Here is a 21,137-nt window from a genome sequence, read left to right as displayed (position 1 = left end):
ACTTGATCTCATGTGTTCATTTATGGTTCCTGCTTTGCTTTTAGTCAAAGTCAAATTTAGGCGATGCAGGCCTAAAGTATACAGTCCCTCCTATCTCCACGACTCCTCTATTATATGGTCTATAGCAAGACCCCTCATCAGGGGCACTGTCGACATTCTGAAACAGATAATTGCTTGGGAGTGCAGTTCTGTTCACTGTAGGATTTTCAGCCGTATCCCAGGCCTCTAGCCACTACATGTTCCCCAGTTGTAGCCCCTAATTATAAGAAACTAAAATGTCTCCTAACATTGCCACCCTGGGGGAGTCAAAGTGCCCTCAGTTGAGAACTACTGTCTTAAAGAAACCTCTAGTAAGAGTTTCTAGGGTACCCTTCTAGATACTTTCTGTGTCATAACAGCAATTACATATATCTGTATCTCCATCCTTTTTTTTAAACACTTATTTTTACTCTTAATAATGTATCACAAGTATCATTCCTTCTTCTCACATATGACTATACCATATGCCACATTTGGCAACAGCTGAAGGGATCTGTCACTGCATAGGGATACAAGCTGGATGATCAGCCACACCTTCTCACGCATCATTGATGGATGTTTTTTACTTGTGTGCATGGACAAGGCTAGAGACCGTAAACTGGTGGGGTGAAGACACATGACTGGTGTGTGGAGACAGCAAGAGTGACAGGAGCTTGTTCTGCCACGTGGCTGTTCAGTTTGGTGCTTTGGGATCTCTTCCCATGCAGGAGCTGGGCAACAGAACAGCGGACTGTGCATCGCTGCTTCCTGCCGAGGGGACAGTCTATAGAGAAGGGGGCCTGAGGTCCCGCAGGGTGTGCCTGAGCAGGGCAGAAATGACTATGTAGCCAAGAAAGGAAAGTACGTGTACAGGGATTAGGAAAAAACCTATAATGATTAAGGTAAAACACAGACAGGACACACTTGATCTTTTGCTTCTGGCCATGGGCATGAGACTAGTTCCCTGCTACCCTCTGGGTGCTGATGTGACAAGCAGAACTGGTCCCCTGCTGCATGGCACCCAGATTCACGCAAAGGAGCACAGGGCAGTGGCTCTTCTAACAGGGACGTGTCTTCCTGTCGGTAAACTGTGTCCTGGCTTTGGCAGGTCACAGGTCACACTGTCTGTCACTCTGGCCTTTCTTCTGATAATTGGGGACTCATGGGAACCAAGACCCAGAAAACCTGATCTTTCCAGCAGATCTGATCAAATTCACAAAATATCTAATTATGGTGCTATAAAACAAGCTGTTATTTTATGTATGATATTCTCTTAACTCATCAGGATTTCATTAGCGATGACATAAAATGTCTCAGACACCCCCCCCCCCCAAACCCTGTGCCATGCCCCCGGCAGAAATAACCAGGACAAATAATGAACTACAAAATAAAAAAGAAAGACAATGCATACCTTTTCGTACTATTTTGTTTGGTTTGTTGCTTTATGATCTCTTCCAAAGCAAGAAGTGGGCTACAGAAGAGCTGCCTGCTTTTCCTGATCATCTTTTGCTTCATGGCAGTTAGACTACTCCATTCTCGAACAAACCTCAAAATCTGGCAGAACATGAGATAATGAAAAGAGTTTCCAGCTCACCAGGCATCTTCCTTTGAAAGTAAAGCCCCTTTTCCCATCAGAAAACTGCTGTTTTATTATATCCCCAAATAGGTTTCCAAATGCCACAATTTCAGGCTTTCTTCAGTTTGATGCATCTTCATATCTATTGTGAAACACCTGTGGCCAGGGCTGCAGAGGTCTCTTTGAACGCAAAGACTCTCAAAAGGTGCATTTCAGGACACCCAGCATACGTCCTTAACACACATGGGGACCAATGGCAACAATGTGCTCAGTGAGACGGAAAGAGGTCCGGCTGTCAGAAGCACAACGCCAGCAGGGCCCCAGGCAAAAGTGGTCTTGGGGAGAGCAGGTCTTACAGCAGCGGCGGGCTTCAGTGCCACATCTGAGAACTGCTTTGTCTGACTACCTGACTTCTCACAGGAAGGCAGCCAGCAATAAATCTGGGACATTTTTACCAGTGTTGCTCTTATTATTAGTCAATTGTACGTAACTGGCTATTTTCTGGGAATCTGAGAATCAGGATTCAATGATATCAGAGAAAATAGCTCACTGCTACCTCTTCCTTGATGGGTGCAACTGAGCCACGGGCAATGTTTGCTTTCCACTCCAAGGGCAGAAACGTAATCACTATTTTCTCATAAAAAGTGGTACTCTGCATGCTGCCAGCCCCACATGCACTGGCCCTTCTTAGCAGTGAGGATCAATCTGCCACAGATGAGGCTTAAGGCCTCCCAGGCAGGTTGTTGGCCTACGGCTGTGGGCTGGTGCTTCTGAGGGTGCCAGGGTCCCCTGGCACGGCACTGTCCTGCTTTCAGAATTTGTCATTGATAGAACTTAACCGTCAGAGATAAAATGAGATTGTGTCAGATACGAATATCACAGTTGCTAATCCTATGAAAGAGAAATTAAACGATGTGAGGATAATTCTATCCACAGAAACAGCAACCCTAGGTGTGATCACTCACTAAGGAAACAGATCTCACATTTATTCTCAGCACCAAGGTAAATCACAGGCAGCGCCCGCACTGACAAAAATGCGACCAGTGATTTGACTCTGCACCGGGCCAGGAGGTAACTTTGCTTTTCTTAAACTCAAAATGGTCTTAAATTACTCAACAGATTTTAACTGAAAACAAATGCATAGGACTAGTCTTACCAAGGAGCGATTCTGTTTCAGCTGAAAGGTTGCTGGCAAGTCTTCCCAAAGGTCTAATTTTATATCCAAAGGAATGAAGTTACAGTTCATCTGGTTTCCATCCTGATTATAGATTAGGAAGGCATTATTAATCCAACTGGTCTGTAGGCCCTACTAATTATTTTAAAAGTAAAGAATTATATTCCTGCACAATATTCCCAGTCTCCTAACAGATAAATGAAGGTAGCACATTGTAACAAGGTTCTACCCACACAGCTGCCCTGCACAGATGCCGGGCGAAGGGAGGGGACAGGCTCCCCAGATCCTCTGAATGCCCCACTGCTCTCCCTCTTAAGGGTAACAATACCACGTAGAGGGCTGTAGTTAAACATGAGGTTTAAATATGGGTATTTCTTTTATAAAGGGGAAGAAAAACCTCTGTATATGAAAATCTATTGCATCAACAAAAGCTGAACCCATACTGGAATTCCCTCAGCTCAAAAGAAAGAGCCTCCACAATCACTTTGGAAAAAACACACAAAAAGTGCTTAACATATTGATTCAAAGATTAGACATGTAGTGGTTGCTCTAAACTCTGAATCAGAGTTGGGATTCTGGCTAACATGAATAGCTCTTTGGAGGGATACTGTTACTATAACACAGGATGCTAAACAGCTGTTCCTGATCTTCCTTTTAAGGGGTTTTTATCCAAATTCCTACTTCCGGATTTACCTCAGCTCAGTTTATAGCTGTGAATGGACCTGTTTGTGTGTCCTCTGCTTAGTGTCTCATGTTTAGAAGATTGAGTAACATTTTAAGGTAAAGGGACACGCAAGTATTTAACTCGTTCATAAAAATGCATCTGAGACTATTAAAAGAGAGATGTCAAGAAGGTGAGGGGGTCTACGTGACACAGGCTGGGTGCTGGATCTAGAAGATGGGCCAGTGAAGCTGTCACACCAGGACTTTGCGGTTTCTCTCCTCCCTCCACCAGAAGGGTGGAACTTTGATCGAATGTAAAAACATTGATCAGATGACCCAGGATGCAGAGCTTTCACTGTACAGAATAGAAAGTGTAAGAAGTTTAAGGGCTTCTGAATTCTGTGTTGTACTCTGCCTGGTGTCTGCCTTTTGGTTTCTTGACCTTCAGTCCCCTCTGGGGACCAGTTCTCTGTTATATTCTCACATGGAGGTCTGAGAACCATGGCCTGGACCTCTCCCAGCACTGGAGGTAAGGGTGCCTCGGCACTCAGACCTGTCCCTTGAGGAGCTGAGGAGGCCTTGGGGACAGGGGTCCAAGCCTTAAAGAGAAGCATCATTCACTGCCTGGCTTCATTCCTGGTGTCTCTCTCTTGGCTGTGGTCCCACGAGAGAAGCAGCGTGGGGCTTCTGGCATTCACGAGCATAGTCATCTCCTAATCTTCTAGCAATCCCTTCTAATTATTAATTGGCAATGGAGATTATAACATGACCTGCCATCTATCTATATTTCTATTTGGTTTAGTGTAAAACCTATAATCTAAGTTATCTTGAAAAAAGGCATTCTTTCAGTAGGCTGGCTCATGAAGGTATGAAGTTATAAATATTATATTATTAGTACCTATAAAGATTAGGAATTTGATACTGTAGACGAAACAGAAGTATTCATCATCTCAGCAAGTTTTTCCTCAAATACTCACACTAGGTTGCCTAGGCCAAAGATTCTCACAGGGCCCTGAGAACACTTTAGGGGATCCACAAAGGCAAAAGTGTTTTCATAATAACAGTAAGACAACATTTGCCCTTTTCACCCTCATCCTCTCACAGATGCACAGTGATTTTCCAGGGACAGACAGATATGAGAACCTCAATGTCTTCTAATAAAACTCTAGAGAAATTGCTAACAGTGTAAAACAATGCAGGGGTGTCTGGGTGGCTCAGTTGGTTAAGCACCCAACTCTTGATTTCAGCTCAGGTCATGGTCTCAGGGTCCTGGGATCCAGCCCATGTCAAGCTCCTGCTGAGTGTGGAGCATGCGTGTCCCTTTCCCTCTGCTCCTCCCCATGCTCTCTCTCTGTCCTTCTAGAATAAATAAATTTTTAAAAAAATCTTAAAAAAAATGTAAAACGATGCCAACTCTCCTCACAGATATAACCCACAGGAACAAAAGCTCCTTGGGGTTCTCAACAAATTTTGAAAGTACAAAGAGCTCCTGAGACTAAAAAGTTTGAGCACCACTAACCTAGGCTATGGCATGCAACTGAGCAATCAAATTTTTAAAGCTTCCTAGAATGTATTCGACATGGATGGGCAGAGTCAGGCTTCTGCAATGGTGCTGTGGCTGCTACAAATGATCCGTGAAGGATCTAACTTTTTTTTGGAAGTACAGTTGACATGATGTTATATAAGTTTCAGGTGTATGACATGGTGATTTGACAAGTCTATACATTACGCTGTGCTCACACAAGTGTAGCTGCCATCTGTCACCATACAACACTATCACAGTATCACTGACTGTACTTCCTGTGCTGTCGCTTTCATCCCTGTGACTTACTCCATAATCGGAAGCCTGTAACTTTCACTTCCCTTCACCCATTTTGCCCGCCTCCCCACCCTGTCCCCTCTGGTAACCACCATTTGTTCTCTGATTTGGGGTCTTTTTCTGCTTTGTTTGTTCATTTGTTTTGCTTTCTTAGATTCCACACAAAAGGGAAATTATGAGGTATTTGTCTTTCTCTATCTGACTTATTTCACTTACCATCACACCCTCCCTGTCCATCCATGTTGTTGCAAGTGGAAAGATCTTTGTCCTTTTTTAATAGCTGCATAATATGCCATTGTGTAGCTGTGTGTGTGTGTGTGACACAACTAGAGCTCTAACTGAGAGTTCCTTATGGCTAGCCACAGTGCTAAGCGATTTACAGGAATTTGTTCATGTTACCCTTGCCTTGCAACAACTTCTCTCCACATCTTCCAGTTGAGGAAACCGAGGCACAAAGCAGTTAAGGAATAGGTTCAAGATTCCACACTCAGTAACAGCTATTTATTGAGGCAGTTTGGCCCTGAAGTCTGTGCTCTTAACTACTATATGCTGTTTCTCCTCTCATTGTCTTTAGATTTAACAAAGGAATTTTAGAATTAGCTTAAGAAGAAAAAGAACCAGATACCTATCTCATTGTTAATGAAATTAAATATTTCCACTGAAACATGAAAAAAAGGAAGTCTTTTGTATGTTTCAAGTACAGAATCTGCATAATGCTTACCTTAGTATAGAGGTGAATCCGGTCCGTATTCCTACTTGCACAGAACATTAAGGTTTCATACACTGGCAAGTTGTCTGAACTCTTCAACTGTTCTAATTAAGAAGATAAAAAAGGACCTGAAGGCTTACCTCTCCTTTAACCAAAATAGCTTATTTCAATCTTCTATGGGTTAGAATGATGAAAGAGCTATATAAAATGTATCACCATATTTGACAAAGAACACGTGTCTGCACTTAAAATAAAACTGTGATGGCAGGCCACCTAAGACCACACTGGCTTATAAAGAAACCAGTTGCTTTGCACTTTTGCTAATGACCCTACAAGAGAGAAATAAATTCAGAATTAGCTGAAAAGATAGGAGTTAGGTATGAGAGAGAATTTCCTGCCACTAAGAGTTCGTACTGGTCTTAAAGGAGTCTAGAATCTGGGCTTCCCCGAGAGTGGTTTTAAGTTGGGACTGCAGGAGCACCATTTTGGTTACCAGCAGCAATGCAGCCTGTGAAATCCCACTTAAATGCCAGATTCCCTATGACCCGGTGCTTCACATTCACCAAAGGGGATATGTGGACAAGCTTTTTTTCTGATAATCTTATTTACCACTTCTCAGTCTCACTGACCAATATATATGGAGAGAGAGAGGATTGTCACAGTGGATCTAAATAATAATTATGGTTAACTCCTATCAAGTATTTACAATGTGCCAGGCACTTTTCTCAGTACATACATTAACAGCTCTCAGAAATAAGTAGTGCATTTTACGGAGGAGAAAACTGAGGCACATTAACTTGCCCAAAGTCACACCACCAGTAAGAGGGCTTCAGACCAGTAATGTGGCTACAGAGCCTGTGCCCTTAACCTCTGCCACTGTTCCTAAATGACTTTCATCATCATCATTATTTTTTATTTTTTATTTTTTCTTCAGTGACCTTTTAAGGTGTTTCCCTAGATCTAGAAGTCTATGATTTTTCACTCTACTTGGCAACCTTATCATATTTTAATTTTTCTAATCAAGCCACGGTCATTTTACAAACTTGGGACTATTCCCATATTTCATAAGTTCAAAAATGTCAGTTTTTTTCCATGCTTTAACATCTCAAAAATTGGCATGTTATACAGCCAATAATCGTGCCATTTTATAATCACTGTTGGCCGGGTGGCAGTTGTGAAGTGGTTGTCATTGCCTGAGCACACATGAGCGTAATCATAACTACAATACCACTGTACAATACTTCAACACCACACTTGAGTCAAATGTGTTGTTTGTTACTACATGAGTTGAATTTAATTACCTCTAAAATGTCTTCAAAATATTTCACTATGATTTGTTATTGATATAAAAAGTCAACATTCATACCAAAAAATTTTGCACATAAAGCAGGAGAGCATAAATTTGATATTAAAGAAGTAAATATGTATCACTGGAGGAATAATAAAAATTTTTTTTATATTCTTGCAAAGGAATAACCAAGTGCTTCATGGAACCCAAGGAATTCCAGTTAGAACAAAACCAGAGTCCCTGCAAAGCACATGCCACTGCAGTTCTAGAAGAGTTTATGTGCACAGAATAAACATTTTCATATAGTGTGCCCCCTCTGTCATCCTTCTGTTTTTTTTTTTTTTTTCCCATGGAAATCCATGTTAGTGGGGAGAGGTGAACATATCACTTGCATGGAATTCTCAGCCCAGTGATCTCAGAAGTCAAAGAAAGGAAGAGAGGGAAGGTATGGGGGAAAAGATGGCATTGTCTTGAGTGGATGAGACCAATGCAAATTTCACTGGCAGAACAGAATTTCTAAAGGTCTAGAGATTTTTGAAAAGTACGTTTAAGTAAACCTAGCATCTGCCTTCATCAAGGAACAAATTTCCAACTATCAAACCAGAATTTCTCTGCCACACATGAGGAGACTCATGGCCCATAAGTTGTTTGTTCTCAGTCAGATGTTCAGTCCAGTGAGCTACATGTTGTCCTACAACAAGGGCTTCATCAGCACTTGAAGGAGTGTCAGAGCAGGAGGAAGGAAAGCCCCACCTGAGACTACACCATATACCCAAAGACTGTTAAAATTAACACATCTGTAAGAGGGTCCATTCCAAGATATTATTTGATAAGACCTTGAGGCATTAGAGGGAAGGAAGGCTGAGGGAAAAAGAAAGGAGGATGCCCCGAGCTCAGGAATTCTTAAATGAACATTTCATTTTAAAACTATGAATCTGGGGCGCCTGGGTGGCTCAGTGGGTTAAAGCCTCTGCCTTCGGCTCAGGTCATGATCCCAGGGTCCTGGGATCGAGCCCCGCGTCGGGCTCTCTGCTCAGTGGGGAGCATGCTTCCACCTCTCTCTCTCTGCCTGCCTCTCAGCCTACTTGTGATCTCTGTCTGTCAAATAAATAAATAAAATCTTGAAAAAAAAAATGCCAAGACTTGACTTCTTAAAAAAAAAAACAACAACTATGAATCTGACTCTGAGTTATATCTGTGTTTAATAGCAACTGATTTAGAAGAAAAACTTTAACTGTCCCATCTCAACAGTTTTGGTGTTGTTATAATGAGAACATCAGTCTGTGGGTTACTATGGTCACTAACCGATAAACAAAGAAAATAACCCCAAAGTAGTCATGAACTCCAGCTCTGGCCACACATAACAACAGTGATGTGTGACCTATGGGCGGGTATGCACCAACCATCACAGCTTGAAGTAATGGATGGAATCAACCAAAGAATAAATAAATCCAAACACTACATGGTTGGCTCCAAGTGCAGTCATGATTCCTATAGTCTTAAATTTATGTACCTTAAGAACGTTTTCTTAAAAAAAAACCACCCCAAATTTAAACTAGGTCAATTAGCTGTAACCATTTAAAAGAAATTCGTGGGCAAACAATTAATGATCTGTTAAGTAGCTGTTAACATGCCAATCTTAATATTTTGTCCTAAAGAACCTCCCAAGTGTCAAAACCACACCCTCACTCGTGGATAAGCCCTACCTGCATGAGGCTGGGCAAGCAGCCTGGGGGCAGCACGGGCAGAGCTACGTGTCAGTTCTGCTGCGTTATGTCTGAATGCGCACAGCTCTGCTCTTCCAGCCATCTGGTATTTCAGTGTGTGCTTCCAATTGTTGGTATGTTTAATATAAATCAGAATACAAGGAACCTGGAATGGGGTACTAGTTGCAAGTCTATCCACAGTGTTATCTATCTACATGCAGACTTAGTATCTGAACACTGGAAGTGGAAACCAGACTTACCATTGCCTGGCTGGGGTGTGAGTGCGTCTTCTCTCTTGATTTCTGATATTGCTTCCTTGCTCTCAGCCAACGGGTTAGGATCTGAGGGTGCAAGGACTTGTTTTTCACGGTCAGAACTAGTCCAAACGTTTTTGGAGGTGTCTTTCCCAGGATCACCTTTCTTGTTTTCATTTTTATCTTGGGTAGAGCTGTCTATTTGTAGAATTATGAAAATCAAACAAACAATTTACACACAAATTTAGATAAAATCATTATTTACTCTAAGGCCAGTTTTTAAAAAGTTACAGCTAGGTCTTATAAAAAGAAACATGGTTGGGATGCCTGAGTGGCTCAGTCGGTTAAGTGGCTGCCTTCGGCTCAGGTCATGATCCCAGGGTCCTGGAATGGAGTCCTACACTGGGCTCCTTGCTCAGTGGGGAGCCTGCTTCTCCCTCTCCCTCTGCCTGCTCCTCTCTCTGCTTGTGCTCTCTCTGTCAAATAAATAAAAGTCTTAAAAAAAAAAAAAAGGAAACATGGTCAATAGTGTTTATTCATTCTCTGCAAACACCTGTTGGGAGTCACTAAATGCCCCATGTGCAAATGATGGGGTGCCGGACAGGCAGTGAGGAATGAGATAGACAAATCCCTGCTTCCTAGAGTTTCCATTGTAAATATCAGAAACAGATAATCACCAAGGAAACAAATACATCAGAGAAAGAGAATAAAGGCCAATGAATAAAGAAAAGGGGAAGTAAAACATGAAAATAAAACAAGGTTTCGTAATCAGGGGTTGTTGGGGAATAAAGGTCCACAGGGCCAACCTCTGGGTTGAGTTCCATTTGAGCTGAGGGCTGTTTGGGAATCTAGAAGGCCCAGCCCGAGGGTCTGTATTCTCAAACTGGATTATAAATTTAAACGAAGCCACTGAGGGTTGTAGACAAAGGAATGGAATCATCTGAGTTTTTTTTTTTTTTTTAAAGATTTTATTTATTTATTTGACAGACAGATCATAAGTAGGCAAAGAGGCAGGCAGAGAGAGAGGAAGGGAAGCAGGCTCCCTGCTGAGCAGAGAGCCCGACGCAGGGCTCGATCCCAGGACCCCGGGATCATGACCTGGGCCGAAGGCAGAGGCTTTAACCCACTGAGCCACCCAGGTGCCCCTCATCTGAGTTTTTAAAAGCTCACCCTGGCTGCTTGTACTGAAGGGCCACAGGGGGGCTAGCTGCGAGGCCAGTGAGGTCTGGGGGAGAAAATGGTAACTTCCAGTAGGATGATAGCAACAAAGATGACATGGCCAGAATTGAGATAGACTTTGGAAGTTATGCTGGCAGAACCTGACAAATCAAGTGTGGGAGAAGAGAAAGGAATCAAGGACGCTGCCTGGGTTTCTAGTATCATGGACGTATGATGAGAGAAGATTTGGTGTTAGATGTGGTGGTGAATCAAGAACTCCACCGTGGCCATGGTCACCTTGAGGCACCCATCACATGAGCAGGGCAGATAAGGCAGAGGCATATGCACGAGCTGCGGTTCAAGCAGGCGACAGAAATATGGGCCTATGAGCTGTAAGATGGCAAGTATGAGCTACGTGCACGTTAGGAACAAAGCACAAAGAGGGCACCTGGCTGCTCAGTAGAGCAAGCAACTCGACATCTCAGAGTCATGAGTTCAAGCCCCATGTTGGGCACAGAGATTACTTAAAACAAAAACAAAACCAAACAACAACAAAAAAAACAAAGCACAAGGTAAGGGTTACCTATTGACAAATATTAGTGTTCAATATATACTATACCAAATTGTACCGAATGTACTAAACGTCCTGGAGACTGTATTAGAAAACTTTATAGGAGTGTAATTTCCTAATATTGCTCCTTTTTTTTTGTTTTTAAAGATTTTATTTATTTATTTGAGAGAGAGAGAGAGCGCGCGTGAGCACACGGGCATGGGGAGTGGCAAACAGAGGAAGAAGGAGAAGGAGACTCCCTGCTGAGCAGAAAGCCCCATGAGGGGCTTGATCCCAGGACCCTAGGATCATGACCTGAGCCGAAGGCAGCCGCTTAACTGACTGAGCCACCCAGGCGCCCTTCTCCTTTAGTTTTCTGGATTCCGTTTCCTCAAAGTATTGTATGGCAAACACTGATTAAAAATTTTGGATGAATTAGAATTAATTCTGCTTTTCAATACTTTTGGGGGTATATCCTAAATCAGGGTTGGAAATCATTATGCCAAGTCCAATAATATTAACCTAATAAATATAACCTTTTGTATACAGTAGTATCACTATTACATATATGTATTTCTGTTAAATCAGACTTTCAAAGTCACAAAAAAAGTTTCATTTTTCTTTAGGTTGCTTGAGAGTTTGCTCATTAAATCAGGGGTCTAGAAATTTTTGCTGTTGCTCTTGGTATCACAAAGAAAAATCAGAACTATAAAATCCTATTAAACTATGATTTTCATTGCTAAATCACTCAACTTATACTTCTATGTGAACTGGCATTATCCTGTAGTCATGAGATACTTTATTTTTATGACCCGGAGTAGTCGGAAATTGAATGAGATAATGCAAATTCGGAGAGATATTATATGGGATAAGCTTGTGGTTCCAATTTCGTTCACAGACAACAGGTGTCCACGTTACAAATATAACCACCCAGATGGCAGACTTGTCATTTTTGTAGGAACCCAGGATTGAAAGAGGAAAGACTCAGCTACTGATGACATTTTCTTTCAGATTAAAACTAAGACACAGGAGAACAAGAAAGACAGGAAGGAACCCAAGCAGAGCCTTTATCTTAGCGGACTCTGTTAATGCCATTTCTCTAACGACACGAAAGGAGATGTGTACAATTATTACAAATGATAAAATAAAGTGATTTCTTCCAGCTTCCCAAACTGTCAACTTGGCCTTCTGAGTTGCCGTGAAAATAGTCTCTAAAACTGGAAACAAAAGAAATACTAATGATCTTTTTTCTTAAGACAACCTCAGTATTAATCATCATTTCAAAAACAAAATATCAGAATAATACCATGCTATAAAAACATACTCTGAGGTATGTTTATAATTTTTACTTTTAAAATAGCAAGTTTTGGAAAAGAATAAACTCAGAAAACAGATGCCAGTTTGGTTCTCCAAAGACCTACAGAGGAATTTTTATGATTTGTCATGCAAGAAACAGGACACAATGTCTATTTTACTAGGCAAAGAAGCTACACTGGATTATTTTGCTATTTAAACAAAAATAAGCTATAATTTCTTTAAAAACAAGTATTATCTACAGGAGAAAAAAAAACAGCAGGTCTGTGACTATAAGGCATATTTGCTGCCATAGCAACAGAGCTTCTATTCCTGCCCGCTGAATTCACATCCTGCTGGCATTAATGAGAAATGTCCATTTGTGCCAAATTAATGCCATGTCACAGACGCTCAGGGATATACATTCTTGACAGAACTGGGAGCTTTCCACATTCCACCGGGGGATAAATTCAGTCTTCACTATGTAAAGTTCTTACTCTAGCTCAACAGCTAAAGTCAGTGTTGAGTCCCACTAACCCGTGCTAACAGCAGTTGCCTCTAAAAACACAGACCATGTGAAGATGATAACGCCAGCCCCCTCCCAGGGGCCACGCTCCATGTACTCACCAGCTCTGCCTGGAGGGTTCTCACACATTTCACAATAAGGTAACACCGAGTTATTGATATAGGTGCAGAAACCACACTGCCAGCCCTTTCCAGGAAAGGGTGGGCTGGCTGCCTGGGCTAGGGCCGTGGTTTGTCTGGGCCAGGATGGTTTCTCCTCTGGGGCACTGCAGTGGTTACTGGTGGTGACCGACTTCAATCTTTTAGCTTCAGGTTCAACATTGCTTTCATAATCAATGATATGTCTTGTGGCTCTTTCTCCAGGGTCTGCTGGCACGACAGTATTTTTCTCTTGGAATATTCCTGATTCATCGCAGGAGGTCACCAACTGTCTTTTTTTAGGTTTTAGTAAAAAGAATGATCGAATATCATGCTGCTTCTCTTTTTCAAACTAGGAAAAACAAACAGTTATCAAATTAAAAAGCCATCTAATACGTTTTTCCTAAATGAAACAGATTAACCAACTATTTTCAGTAACCATATTCCTTTATCTTTTGAATACCTTGTTGGAAATGAATTCAATTATGCTATGACTCTTCATATATACATATATGCAGAATATCATTAACACATCTATATACTTCCTGTCTTTTTTTTTTTTTTTTAGCACTTACAGTGTGCCAAGCACTTTACATAGATTAACTCATTTAATCTCTGTGAGACAGGTACTAGTTTTCTTCCTGTATTTTACATGAGGACACTAAAGCTTTAGAGATGTTAGGTAACGCGGCTACAGAATTTATGTAATAAAATTATACTTCATCAACTATCTGCTCTAGAGGTATGTCAGGGAAAGGAAAATTGTGTATTTAAATATTTAAATATTCCAAGAACCTACCAAAATGGTTTCATGCCCAAACTATAAATACAGTGTTCATAAACAACGTTTTTCATATTAAAATGTTTTCTTGACTAGGAAGCATTTTTTCAAATAGCATTAAAGCGATTAATTAGAGCTGCTTCTTTAACAGACACATCTTAATAATTATCTTGCTTTCAAGAAATATATTTCCCTTTTCTAAGAAAATCTCCATCATTATCTCGTGTTTTTTGTTTTCTTTTCAATATGTGAATCTCAACTTCCTTATTAGAGAAAGTGGGATACATATCTCCACAAGTGATTAGCTAGCAGTGAAGGAAGATAAGGACTCAATTTTAGAGAATTCCTGTTAGGGGTACCATGGTGGATACACACTGCATTTCCAAAGATGGTCACACCAGTTCTTATCCTATTTGACATGCTCTTCTCACAATGTGACACCGACACGCTACATTTAGAGGTGGGGTCTGTGTTCCCCTCCTCTGAACCTGGGTGAATCTTTCTAACTGTCTCAATCAATAGAATGCAGTGAAAACGACACTGTGTGACTCCTGAGGCTAGGTCACTGAAGATTACATGGCTTTCACTTGGTTGCTGGCATTCTGAATCTCTTCCTCTTTTTGTCTTGGGTTGTTTGCCTTTGGAGCCTCACCACCATGTTGTGGGGAAGCCTAAGAGAGAGAGCAAACCATGTGTGGTTGTTTAAGTTGACAACTCATGGTAGGCCCCTAGGTTACAGGACAGCATCAACTGCCAGACTCGTCACTGAATGAGCCTTGAGATGTTTCCAGATCTCAGACTTGGGGTCTTCTACCAAAGGCCCCAGTCATTGTGGAGCAGAGACACATCATCTCCATTACACCCTGGTTACACCCTGGTTGAATTCCTCACCCACAGAAACCATAAGAAATAATATGTGAATATTGTTGTGTGAAGACACTAAATTTTGGGGTAATTTGTTATGTAGCGATAGATAACACTGACAGACTCTACAGATAATGATAGCAAAGTATATTGTAAAGAAATACTTTATGTAACATATCTTACCTGCACTTCTTAGCAGTGGTGCATAATAAAGCAAGATATAGCAAATCCATAGAGAGAAGGATTAGTGGTTACCAGGGGCTGAGGGAAAGGGAGATGGGTAGTTATTGCTAAATGGTCACAGAGTCTGTCCGAGGAGATGAAAGTTTTGAAAATAGTGGAGACAATGGCACAACACTGTGAATGTGATATTAAGTAGTATTACAACTGAACTGTACACTTAACAATGGTTAAAACAGCAAGCTTTATGATTATATGTTTATAAATATAATCACAAATTTTTAAATAAAAAAAAAAAAAAAAAACGAAGGGAGGAAAGCCGGAAGATTTAGGCTGTATCCGTATTGGTAAAATTAAAACATAACAGGAAAAAAATCATCCCCCCAAAATGTACAGCTTCTGTTTTCTGTGGCTGCTATTTATACAACCTCATGTATTATAAAAAGTTATCTTAGTTATGGAAGTAACAGAATTTAAATAAAAATATAAAGAAGGAGATTATTAACCATGAGACAAGATTTTTAAAACAAGGCACAAGGGAAATTCTAAGAAAAGGGTGAAGAAAAGCAGAGAGATTAGCAGACTAACAGAGTTTGGTGTTTAAAAAAGTAACAAACCAGAAAAGATAGTTAAATATTTAAAGAAAATGTTCTATTCCATATAATAGGATGGCCAAGAGGGCTTTCAGGATTTTGAAAATAGTAGCAAATGTTCAGAAAACATGAACAAATACCATCAGCTATTTCTAATTAAAGCATGACCTTCTGAGTCCTTGCATGTCTGGAAATGAACTGATTTTGTTTCTAACCCTTAGTAGTTTCGCTGGGCATGCAATTCTTTTCAAGTCCTTAAAGACATTGCTCTGCTTCTTCCAACACCGGACGATGCCAAGGATGTTCCCTCATAGGTTGCACTTTCCCTTTGTTTTAGAGGCTTTTAAGACCTTGTCTTTATCCCTGGTGCTCTACAATTTCACAATAATCTATATTTCTGTATCTGTGTCATTTATATCTATCTGCCTTCTGCTCAGCAGCCAGGATACCTTAATTTTGAACGGCACTCAGTAGCTTTAGCTCTTGCAAATTTCCACTATTCTTTGATAGCTTCTTCCTCTTTATTTTCTTTTTTTGTGGAATTACTGTTAGCAGAATGTTGAACTAGACATAATGTCCTATCTCTTATTGTCATATTTTCCTTCTTTTTGTCTTTTTACTCTCTAAATTCTTAAGAGTTTTTCTCTAATTTATCTCACAACCCTGACTACAGAATTATTTTGACAGCCATATTTTCAACATCTAAAATTTCCTTTTTTGTTTCTTGTTCCTTTGTCATAGTCTGATTTTATTTATATTTGCAGTAGCATCTTAAATGTGAGGCTACTACTTTGAGTTTTTAAAATGTTATCTTTAGGGTTAATTCTTCTATCAGCTTTTTTTTTAAAGATTTTATTTATTTATTTGACAGAGAGACAGAGAGCACAAGTAGGCAGAGAGGCAGGCAGAGGGAGAGGGAGAAGCAGGCTCTCTGCTGAACAGGGAGCCCAATGTGGGACTCGATCCCAGGACCCTGGGATCATGACCTGAGCTGAAGGCAGCGCTCAACCGACCGAGCCACCCAGGCGCCCCTATCAGCTTATTTTTGTTCTCCTTTTTCATGCTATAGATTTCCTCCCCAAACACACAATGACCCTGCTTGTCCCTGCATACATGTGAATGAAAGAACAGAAGGATTTCCTGGGAATGTGGGACACACAGGGCTTATCACCACGAAGATCTAAAAAGACATACTGGGTGTTATATGCAACTAATGAATCATTGAGCACTACATCAAAAACTAATGATGTACTACTATATATTGGCTGGTTGAACTTAATAAAAAATAAAAACATAAAAAAATAAAAGAACATACTGATTGACTACAAGAGGTCAGGAAAATGGAGGGGCTCAGGGTGATACTTAAACTCCTATATTTCTGACTTGCAACACTGTAGAAATGGTATTTTCCTGTGATAGGGAATACAGGAAAATACTGGGCTCATGAAAAGACAAAAAGAGAATAGGTAAGGAAATAAGTTCACTTTTACACACTTGTGAGGACTACTGGGTACCAGGGTAGAGAGTCCAGGAAGCAGGTCTGGAGTTCAAGAGAAAGAAACAACTAGATTCACACATCTGGGAACCACTAACATAGAGACGTTGGTTAAAGATATCAGACTTGATGTCATGATACATGAAGGGAGAAGGTAGTGAGAAAAGGTCAAAGTCAAAGACAGAAAGCACAGAAACAGCATTAAGGGTGTAATGAAGAGATACTAAGGAAAGATACACAAAAACAACAGTAAGAAAGGGAGAAAATCAGGAGAGTGGTAGCTTTATTGGGTGTGTGCATGTGTTTTGGTTTTCCACTCATTTATTAGGTGTTCGGTGGGCACTTTAAAACAGAAAAACCCACGTCCTTCAGTTCTAGGAAATTTTCTTATGTTTTCTTCCTCTGTTTTTTCTGTCTTCTCTTTGTGGAATTCCTATTAGGCAAAAGCTTCTGGATTGATCATTTGATTTCCTTCAACTTTTCTCACACTTTCTGATTGCTGTTTGTCCTTCTTTCTTTGTGAGTGCCTCATTACCTTATTTCCCAGCCTTGCTGAATTACTATTTTCTGATATGACAGGTTCAATTCTAAGAGCTTTCACTTGTCTAATTTCCTCTCCTTGTTTTGGTTTCATGGGCACAGTATTTTCTTTCACTTCTCTATGGACATTAGTAATAGTTTTGGGGTTTCCTTTTAAAGTCTTCCTCAGTTTGTTCGATTATCTCTGCTTCTTCTGATCTCTTTCTTGGCTTACATGATTGTTTTGGTCTCTGCTTTTCAAGTGAAAAGCTTTCCCCCAGGCCTGGAGGCCTTTACTGTCCATTCATATTAAAGAATGAGACTTAATAAGCATTAAGAATAAAATGTGATGGCAAGTTTCATGTGGGGGACTTCACTGAGATCACCAGTGACTGCCAGGAAAACCCTGTCAGTCTCCATAGTCTTCTCGTGGTCCAGTCTGGTTCTCCGAAAAGGAGTCCTTCAATTTCCTGCCTGAAGGGTACAGTACTGGCTACCAGTAAACCGGGAGCTGATTAGGAGAAGGGTGCTAAGGATTCTATCATTACCTAAGGAGGCTTTGACTTAATATGATTCTTTTCAATTTATTGTCTTACCCCCTCTCTCAACTGGCTCTCTTCCTAGACATAGGTTGAAATACATTTTTTTTAAGATTTTATTTCTAAGCAATCTCTACACCTGACATGGGGCTGGAACCCCCAGCCCTGCGATCAAGGGTTGCCCGCTCCACCGACTAGGCCAGCCAGGCACCATTTAAAAAAGAGCAAATAAAACATTTAAATAAATACATAAAATATAAAAAATAGGAAACAGAAAACACAAAAAATAAAATGAATAAAATGTATAATAACAGGCCACTGTCACTTACATGAAGTAATGTTTAGATAGTATCAGACTCTTCTATCCCATTCAACTGGTAAGGAATTTATTTCTGTAAAAACATTTTAATCTCGGGCGCCTGGGTGGCTCAGTGGGTTAAGCCGCTGCCTTCGGCTCAGGTCATGATCTCAGGGTCCTGGGATCGAGTCCCGCATCGGGCTCTCTGCTCAGCAGGGAGCCTGCTTCCCTTCCTCTCTCTCTGACTGCCTCTCTGCCTACTTGTGATCTCTGTCTGTCAAATAAATAAATAAAATCTTAAAAAAAAAAAAAACAAAAAAAAAAAAACATTTTAATCTCTCCATCTTCCCACAAAAAAAAACAAAACAAAATACTTTTAGATTTGTTTATAAAAAAAGCAACCCTCCCAACACAAAACAAAAACCTAAGAAATCTTTCAAAAAAAAAAAAAAAAAAGAATTCTCAGGGCCTTAAAGTATCAGCTTTTACAGTTGATCTCTTTAATTAAGATATTTAATTAAGCTGTTTTTAAAAGAACATCTTTCACTATTTAAGTAATGACTAATTTTAGAAATTAACATGCGAGAAATTCTCGTTAGGTGCCAGAGGCAAGTCACAGAAAGGTTAGCAATGATTGACAGTAATGAGAAACTGATGGCTACCTCTGCCGCTATGAGGGCTAACTTATACTCGGGAGTAAGCAGTATAGGTGTTATTTTGAAACCTCAGCTTCTTGGGTTATAATAAATTGAGACTTGAGTGCGTAAAACCCAGAAAAGGAGTGTGTGGGTGTAAAGGGAATCATTTTACATAATTTTGGGAACCAAAGGATCCACTCAGAGTATAATTTTAGAAAAATGAGAGGGCAAGATTAATTAGTAGCAATGACTTTAGTTAATGTTATGACGGCTACAATGGACAATGGTGAATGTGGCTATAGGTAGTGAAGTTAGCACTGTGGCCATGAGGCTGCCAGAAGCGGTAAGGGGCAACAGAAATGAAGGCTTCCTCTGGGGTAATCAGTTACAAGCCGTATCTATGTTAACAGTTATGTTTTCTGAGTGTAGCCTCTGAGCAATCAGGCAGGAGGGTAGTTGATGCGGTTTCTTTGCTACTTGGCAGCTAGGAGTGATAAACACAGGTGGGAAAATCTCTCTGACACAACCTCATGATAATCACACATGTTGGCTGGAACAGAGAAGGGCTGCAGGTTTACTGAAGTTCAGGTGTTCTTAACGTGGGAACCGTGGGCCTCTCACAAGACCTAGGATGGCCTGATTAACTGTGGGCCTGAGAAACTCCTGAGATGGTCTATAAAATGGTGTCTGTATCGTATGTCTATTTTTGGAGAGCTTTACCCTCTCCATGGTCTCAGAGGGATTAAGGACCAAAAAAGGTTAAGAGCCACTGGACTAAAATAAATTAGCTGAACGTGAGCCTGTGGTCTGAGGAGCTCCGTTTCTTTCCTTCACTGCCTGTAAGACAGATTGAAAGTTCCTATGTGAGTGTACATAGGGGGAGTGAACTAACTCTTTTTAAGGAGATAACAAAGAAAGAAATTCCCTAAACACTTAAGGAGAATCCCTCTAGCTGTTCTCAAATAGTAATTTTTCAAAAAATGGAGTAATACCAAAACAAAGTAACTTCTGTGCAGGCACAAAACAGGCTCACTCAGCTCCTCTGTCCGTCATGGTAACTGAAATGACATGGGAGTGCCCGGCTGGCTGGAGGGAAGAAAGCTACTGAGGAGGTGAGTGAGCAGAGGCGAGTGCAGGAGGCGTGAGCGGAGCAAGTTAGAGCAGAGAATGCTGTGCTGACAGGACTCACTGCTGTACCGTCACGCCGGTCAGCTGGAAACAATACACACTATCCTTGATGTTTTGAGACAGGGACATATGACCATCAGCTCCTCATGGAGACCCCAGCAGGTTCCTGGGCTATGTCTGATTAATGAAAGAAGGAAGTGATCTTTAACAAGATCTGTAGACAAAGACACTAAAAGTGAATGCAAAACTTCTATATCTGTAAGATGCTTCTAATTCCTTTTGTTTTGTCCTTTTTAAATTAATCTTTTATAAAGTAAATGTGGGCCTACTGATTAAAGCACCCGAGAAAGGCAGTAAGAAATAACTAAACAAAATGCTTCTTAAAAAAACATATTTTCTAAAAATATTAGGTTTATTAATAACAAGACCCCCTATAGGAGCAAGCTTTATTGGTCTTACCAGAAGAGACCAGAATCCTCAGGTTACAATAGCCACACTGATAGTTAAATACTCAGTACCCATCCTGTCCTGGCAGGTCTATATTAGGAAAATTACCGACCTTATTAATGTTATCAGCATTTTTCAGAGGTAAAGATAAGCAGGAACACAGGAAGACAAAATATTTTTTATGGCCTAGGAAAGCTTTGTTCCTTAAATAGCACAATTAAGCTAAAAAGGTTTTTTTTTATTCTTTCATGGCTACATTCTTGCATTTAGAAGAGATTTACTAGCAAATTATTGACAAAGATCCTAACTCATCATGACTATCCTTGTAAAGAAAGAACTATATTAAGTGACCCCTTTAATATGTGATAAATAAAGAACTTAAATGTAGGTGTTTGTAAGTAGGAGGAATGATCTAAGCTTATAGTAATTTTTACCACAAGGCTTTGGGAAAAATATAGTTAAGTCAACATGCCCATGTCGTAAGATGTGGAAAATAGAAGATACTCCTTTCTTCAGTTATTTAGCTGACACTCGGTTATTGTGTTCCTGACTTTTGTTCAATATTGCTTTTGAAAAAAAAAGAAAAAATACTGCTTTCAGTGAGAAGTGCAGGGAATAAAAACTACAAAATGCTTAAGGTGGCAATACGTGTGTTTTTATCTGTAAGGTTCAGGGACCTAATATAGTTGCTCTGTTTTGCACCATGGTAAATTACTGTTCTTTAGAGACAAATTTCTTGGCCATGATGACAGGATTAAAAGTCAGTTATTAGAACTGAAGGAGA

At 40.4% G+C, this 21,137-nt stretch overlaps 1 protein-coding gene across 3 annotated transcripts in view; it reads right to left on the bottom strand.

The window, feature by feature from the left end:
* Positions 1–21,137, bottom strand: part of LOC111141001 (zinc finger RANBP2-type containing 3) — a 321,399-nt gene that overhangs the window by 11,524 nt on the left and 288,738 nt on the right. For 2 of the 3 annotated variants that reach the window (XM_022493314.1, XM_022493331.1), the window contains exons 13-17: positions 12,836–13,223; positions 9,214–9,405; positions 5,972–6,063; positions 2,751–2,852; positions 1,430–1,572 (exon numbers count right to left, since the gene is read on the bottom strand). In XM_022493314.1, coding sequence (XP_022349022.1) covers positions 1,430–1,572; positions 2,751–2,852; positions 5,972–6,063; positions 9,214–9,405; positions 12,836–13,223 — 917 coding nt within the window. The remainder of the gene's footprint in view (positions 1–1,429; positions 1,573–2,750; positions 2,853–5,971; positions 6,064–9,213; positions 9,406–12,835; positions 13,224–21,137) is intronic. The other variant, XM_022493323.1, reaches the window with a different exon arrangement.

Source organism: Enhydra lutris, unplaced genomic scaffold (assembly GCF_002288905.1).
Source record: "Enhydra lutris kenyoni isolate GAN:26980312 unplaced genomic scaffold, ASM228890v2 scaffoldscaffold1, whole genome shotgun sequence".
Taxonomy (NCBI): domain Eukaryota; kingdom Metazoa; phylum Chordata; class Mammalia; order Carnivora; family Mustelidae; genus Enhydra; species Enhydra lutris.
The sequence above is the reverse complement of the archived record's forward strand: the minus strand, read 5'-3'. Positions and strand labels throughout refer to the sequence as shown.